Source organism: Octopus bimaculoides, chromosome 11 (genome assembly GCF_046866305.1).
Source record: "Octopus bimaculoides isolate indiv1 chromosome 11, ASM4686630v1, whole genome shotgun sequence".
Classification (NCBI taxonomy): Eukaryota; Metazoa; Mollusca; class Cephalopoda; order Octopoda; family Octopodidae; genus Octopus; species Octopus bimaculoides.
Window position 1 is genome coordinate 68,004,149 of NC_142938.1, and position 7,297 is coordinate 68,011,445.

The following is a 7,297-nucleotide window of genomic DNA, read 5'->3' on the forward strand; positions in this document are numbered from 1 at the left end:
TCCATGCTAGCATGGGTTGGACGATTTGACTGAGGACTGGTGAAACCGGATGGCAACACCAGGCTCCAATCTAAATTTGGCAGAGTTTCTACAGTTGGATGCCCTTCCTAACGCCAACCACTCAGAGAGTGTAGTGGACCCCATTTGAGAACCAGTGGTGTAGAGGGATGAGGGTAGTCCAACAGTCTCTGATACATAGGCCTAATAAAGGGGGAGGGAGTCAGAGTGACGGGAAGAGGAGAGATGGAAGATGAAGTGCTATGAGAGAGAGAGAGAGGAAGACAAATGAAGGTGGAGGTAGGGGCATCAAAGCAAAGTGAAAGGGGCACAAGATAAAGATTTAGCAAAGTAGAAAATATCTCAGCCTCGAAACTTTACCCTTGTGTCAGAATACAATCTGCCATGGCTGGGTTGAGTTTCTACAGCACCACAAATCACTAGTCAGTAAGGGTCCTTTGTAATCTCCAACATGAGATGCAGAATCTTCAAATCAGTCTTCAGCACTTCCTCATTAGTCTTCCTTAGTATCCCGTTTCCTTAGGGTTCACTAACTTGAAGTGCTCAGCATTTCCTTATGCAGCAGTCACCCTCCATATGCATCACATGCCCAAACTAGTATAGCCTTTTCTCTTGTACCTTACACCTGATTCCACTTACACCTAGATTTTCTATCGGTTCACTTACACTCTGGAGTTCATACACACTAAAATTACACATCCATCAGAACATGCACTCATGATTACCAAATTGTGGGTTTGATTCCTGAAGCAAATAGGCACAAGAGTGACTGTGTGGTAAGTAGCTTGCTTACCAACCACACGGTTCCGGGTTCAGTCCCACTGCATAGCACCTTGGGCAAGTGTCTTCTACTATAGTCTCGGGCCAACCAAAGCCTTGTGAGTGGATTTGGTAGACGGAAACTGAAAGAAGCCCGTCGTATATATGTATGCGTGTATATGTTTGTGTGTCTATGTTTGTCCCCCCACCCCACATCACTTGACAACCGATAATGGTGTGTTTATGTCCCCGTACCTCAGTTGAGAACCCAATAACATTCAAAAATCAATCAAAGCTGCTTATCATTTTTTTCAATCTATGGAAAAATGTTAAAATTTGCTACGTTTTATGTAGGTTTATATACATGTGTGTGTGTGTGTGTCTATATGTATATATATATGTATATTTATATATATATATATATATATATATATATATATATATATATATATATATATATATATATATATATATATATATATAGTCAACAAATGAGATCCAGAGATTCTCAATATAGGAAATTTCTGTGCTCAAATGATTCAAACTTAGACTGATGTCTTTATGAGGGACCAATTCCATGGGTTAAAGAATGGCTATATATTATTTCCTTCAGTCGTTTGACTGTGGCCGAAAAGAATCGACCCCAGAGCTTATTCTTTGTAAGCCTGGTAGTTATTCTATTGGTCTTTTTTTGCTGAACCCCTTAGTTACAGGGATGTAAATACACCAACAACGGTTGTCAAGCGATGGTGGTGGGACAAACACACACACATAAATATATACATACATGCATACATATTACATATATATATATATGTATGACAAGCTTCATTCAGTTTCTGTCTACCAAATCCACTCACAAGGCATTGGTTGGCCTGAGGCTACAGAAGTCACTTGTCCAAGGTGCCATGCAGTGGGATTGAACCCAGAACCATGTAGTTGGGAAGCAAGCTTCTTACCACACAGCCACACCTGTATATATATACATACATCCATACATAGTGTCACAAGCATAGTTGAATGCTCAGGTTTTGATACTGTCACATGGTATCTTAGGTAAATGTACGATGCAAATGTAATAGCTTCCAATTGTCCCAGCTGTTGCAAAATCAAATAAATGGAAATGTGTAGAAGACTGTCCATTGGATTGCATTTGTAATTCAAATGGGTTTTTGATTTTTGTTCTTATCACAATTTGCTTCTATGAAAAAAATGCTGTGTGAAGTGGATGTGTATTTCATACCAGTGTAGCCATCATAAATTACTGTGTTTTTAAATGTATGAAAATTAATTAAGGAATGCTTATTCTAAGTCTGGTATTTTGAGCATGTAAATGAGCTGTATACATATTAGAGGTCAACAGCTAGACTGACACAATGAGGTGGATGGTGATTAAGATGAACAAAGATAATTGATAGAAATGGTGCTGAGACTGGATAACAGCATAATCTGAATGAAAGAATCGGGTCTTTTGGTTTTGATTTGTGCCAAATTTACCACGAAAAATACAATTTAAACATGAGTAAATGCAGTGTGCATACATACATACACATATATTGTATATGAATGAATACATATATATATATGCACATGTATGTTTATATGTCTGTCTATCTTTATGCATATGTCCATACATGTACATATATATGTGTGTTTGTGTATATATAATATACAAGGCGTGTGGTCAAGTAGTTGGGGTGTTCCACTCACAATTGAAAGATTGTGGTTTCAATTCCTGGACTTGGTAGTGCATTATGTTCTTGAGCAAAACACTTCATCTGACATCAGTATGCAACAACTGCGATATCCGACTTGTAGCAACAGTACGGGAAATGTTGATTTCATGGAAGTTTCGGTCAGCCCACAGCTTTAGGAGAAAATGCTTACCCAAGGTGTCATGCAGTGGGATTGAACCTGAAACCATTTAGTTGGAAAGAAAATGTGTGTCTGTGTGTGTGAGTGTGTTTACATATATATTTATATATATGTATGTGTCATCATCATCATCATTTAATGTTCACTTTTCCATGCTGGCATGGGTTGGACGGTTTGACTGAGGACTGGCAAGCCAGAAGGCTGTACCAGGCTTGAATCTGATCTGTCAAGGTTTCTACAGCTGGATGCCCTTCCTAATGCCAACCACCCCAAGAGTGTAGTGGGTGCTTTTTATGTGCCAGTCAAGGGCCAGTCAGGCAGTGCTGGCATCGACCACACTTGAATGGTGCTTTTTACATGCCATCAGCACATGTATACATTTACAAGGTGTCTCATGAGGACGACACACAATATGTTTGTAATCTACAAAATCCTGGGTGCTCACTCATCTTTAAATGTACTGCATCTCAAATGTTGGACTTTGGGAATTAAAAATGGTCTGTTTTCTTTTCCAGCTCATTCATGTTTGAACTTATTAATCCTTAATGATGCTGCCATAGAAACCATTCTTAACCAGTAGAAGGTCCATCATCAGAGCACAAAGGTGATTCTAACATTTCCAGAAGTGTAAGATACTAACCTGCCAACCAAATCCACTCACAAGGCTTTCGTTAGCCGAGAGCTATTGTAGACGATACTTGCCCAAGGTGCCACACAGCGCAACAAAACCCAAAACCATGTGGTCAGAAAACAAACTTCTTACCACAAAGTACCTATAATGATCAACTTTAACATTTAACATCCATTTTCCCAAGCTGACATGCGCTAGATGGCTTAAGTGGAACTGGAAAGACCAGGGGCCACAACAAGCTCCATAGTCTGTTTTGGCTTGGTTTCTACAGCTGGATGCCCTTCCTAATGCCAACATCTATACAGAGTGTACTGGGTGCTTTTTACATGGTACCAGCACCAGTAATTTTTGCATAGCACCATCACCAGTGCTTTTTACATGGTTCCAGCACCCACACCAATACATTTTATGTGGCACCTTGGTTTTAGGATCTCAGTTCTGTTGAGGTGGATAGGTCTTCTTGAGTACAGCGATGTGCCATCCCATGTCCTCCTGGGCCACCCTCTACTTTATGTGATCAGCACTTCTTTATGCAACTGTCCTCATCCATCTGCATCACATGACCAAACCAGTGTAGTCTCTTCTCTTGCGCACTGCATATAATTCCTCTTATGTCCAACTTCTCTCTCAATACACCAGCGCTCTGTCACACACACACACACACTGATATTGCAACATCCAGTGGAGCATACCAGCTTCATTCCTCTTCACCCTTCGCATCTCCTCTGTATTCAGGATCCATATCTCACTACCATGCAGCATCACAGTTTGTACACATACATTACACAATCTTCTCTTCATTTGGAGAGAGAGAGAGATCTGTGGTTGCCAACAGGGGTAAAAGTTCTCTGAGCTTTCTTCATCCTATTCTTATATAATAGGCGCAGGAGTGGCTGTGTGGTAAGTAGCTTGCTTACCAACCACACGGTTCTGGATTCAGTCCTACTGCGTGGCACCTTGGGCGTGTCTTCTACTATAGCCTATGTATGTGTGTGTATATGTTTATGTCTCTGTGTTTGTCACCCCAACATCGCTTGACAACCGATGTTGGTGTGTTTACGTCCCCGTAACTTGCCGGTTCGGCAAAAGAGACCGATAGAATAAGTACTAAGCTTACAAAGAATAAGTCCTGGAGTCGATTTGCTCGACTAAAGGCGGTGCTCCAGCATGGCCACAGTCAAAAGACTGAAACAAGTAAAAGAGTAAAGAGTATATCATAGGCACAAACTTCATACTTATTTAGCATGGCCATCACTCAGGCTTGAGAATGACTTGGTAACATAAAGATATATTAAATACCATACAAGATGAATTCCTGATTTGTCTTTATTGATCTGATACATGCAGTAGGAGGAAATTACAGAGGTTATTGGATTGCTAAACCAAGCTACAATGATCATAGAGAGAGTCATAGCACAATTGTTTAAGGACTGTGTTAGCCTTGTTGTAATGTAGTTTGTTTTTTTCTATTCTGAAGAGTTCCCACTTCTGCAATCTTCCTAGTGTTGTGTAGATAAGAACTTTATAACTTTGCCCTGCACCAACCAATGCCTTGGGAGTGATTTTAGTTGATGGAAACTGTGTAGAAGCCTGTTGTGTGTGTGTGTGTGTGTGCATATATATATGTACACACACATGCATGCATTTATACATATACATGTATGCCTATACATACCAACATAAATATATATACACATATGCCTACACATACACACACACACACACACATATATATATAGACACACACACACACATATATATACACACAGACACACACGCATGCATACATTTATACATACACATATGTATGCATATACATACCAACATAAATATATATACACATATGCCTGCACACACACATATATATATGCACACACAAATATAGACATACACACACACACACACATGCATGCATTTATACATACACATATGTATGCATATACATACCAGCATAAATACATATACACATATGCCTGCACACACACACATATATATATATATTCTTGGTTGCTGTTAATATGTTGTGTTGCAAGCTAGTTACATATACACAACTGTGACAGTTAATACACCTGCGTGGACCATACGATTTATACTATAGTGACTAATGTGTATATAACATTGAGTATGTGTATAATATGTGTGTGTGGGTGTGTGTGTGAAAGAGAGAGATAGAAATAGAATTAACAAGTCTTCAAAATGTTAAATTAGAATTTTAAAAAATAGCAACACAATCTACAAGTCACTTCGCAATAAGTGAATAAATGAGAATATTCAAAGCTGAGTACTTACTTCTAAGGACGGGTGGCGTATCTCTTTTAACATATTTACCCGCGATGCCATCGTTTAGACCCGAAATGTCCTTTTTCCTCGGAAGCATCGCTTCTGTGGTCAGTTTATCAACTTTTTAAAGGTTTACACTGACCATGAAGAAAGACGTCTGGGCAAAACATAATGACGTATTATTGAAAGGGTGTTTAGGGGTAGTTAGATGGTGAGAAACGGGGTTGGTTTGTACCAGACCCCCAATCTCCATCAAATCTCACTTTTTTTTCCTGTTTTTTTATTTTGTTTTTTTTTTTTCACAATATTATTGCATGAATAACAGGTACGGATCCGATGATACTCTTTGAGTTATTTAAAGTTTCTGATCCTTCCATTTTGCCAGGCAACTGCGACTTGGTCTCTCACACAATATATATATATATATATATATATATATATATATATATATATATATATATATATATATATATATGTGTGTGTGTGTGTGTGTGTGTGTGTGTGTGTGTATATATAATATTATAAAATTCTAAAAGAAAACCGAAAATGTATATTTATGCAGAACAAATTTACAATAGACTTAAAAGTTGTTTTAGATAAGTTAGAAAAATACTTCGTTTCGTTATATAAGTATATATAATAAACGTTATATGTGATTGCAGATGTTATGTGTTATGTATATTATATATATATATATTTATATGTGTGTGTGTTTGTATGTATATAAGTTTATAGGTGTGCGTACTTAATGGTATAAACCGTGTTTTAGAAGAGTAATTAGTGTCTAATTAGCGATAATTGTATAAACACGAGACACAAAAATCAGTGGAGAGGCAAGTGTCAATAATAATATTATAACAAAAGACAGTAACTAGATTCGCTCAACTGAAGAATGCGAAATATTGAATGTTTTTTTTTTGTTATTTTCAACAATATTTTCCCCAATAAATAAATAAAATAAAATAACTTCACTGACGTAATTGTTGTTGTTGTTGTTTGTGGTTGATTCAATTATCCTTGGACTTTCTGCCGTTTAATAAAACTTTGTGGAAGTCAAACTTTTTTCAAGTGTCAAGTGAAAGTTTTTAATTGTATAAGTCGGATGGCTATAAGTCGAGGTTGAAGAAGACACGGGTGGTACTATTAATAATAATAACTAAAAAAAAAGCGACAATAATGGTGAGACTAAGACAAAATTTGTTGAGTACGACGACGATATTGATGCTGGTGATGACGACTATGATGCGATTTGGAAGATGTGGGAAAGAAATAGTTGACGGAACCGGGTTGTTGGGTCGGTCGGTTGGTTGGTTGGTCGGACGTTTTAAGAACAAATCCAAGAGACTATATGTCTATCTGGGCTTTTTTTTCTTCTTTCCTTTTTGTGTATTGTGTGCTGGGAGTTGGGGGAGAGATGATCCTCGTCGAGAAAACTAATAGTTTCCGAGTAAATTAAAATAACTGATTCATCCTGCTGATGGTCGACGGAAACGATATACAAAAAAAGTTCTTGTTAGTTCATTTTTTTTTTCCTCCCTCTCTCTCTCTCTATTTCTTTGTTGCCTATTTTGTTGTTCAGTTATTTCTTCCCATCCAAAGCTATGTCGGTCTGTCACACACATATACATTTATGTATCCACAGATTAATATACACACAGTTACATACATAGGTCAACAGATATATATACACATATATATACACACATCATTATCATATACAGAAACACACAAATA

At 37.6% G+C, this 7,297-nt stretch overlaps 1 protein-coding gene across 1 annotated transcript in view; it reads right to left on the reverse strand.

The window, feature by feature from the left end:
• The window catches only part of LOC106870964 (uncharacterized), a 46,396-nt gene extending 40,416 nt beyond the window's left edge, over positions 1-5,980 (reverse strand). The window contains exon 1 of the mRNA XM_014917209.3: positions 5,573-5,980. Coding sequence (XP_014772695.1) covers positions 5,573-5,660 — 88 coding nt within the window. The 5' untranslated portion in view covers positions 5,661-5,980. The remainder of the gene's footprint in view (positions 1-5,572) is intronic.
• Between the last annotated feature and the right edge of the window lie 1,317 nt (positions 5,981-7,297).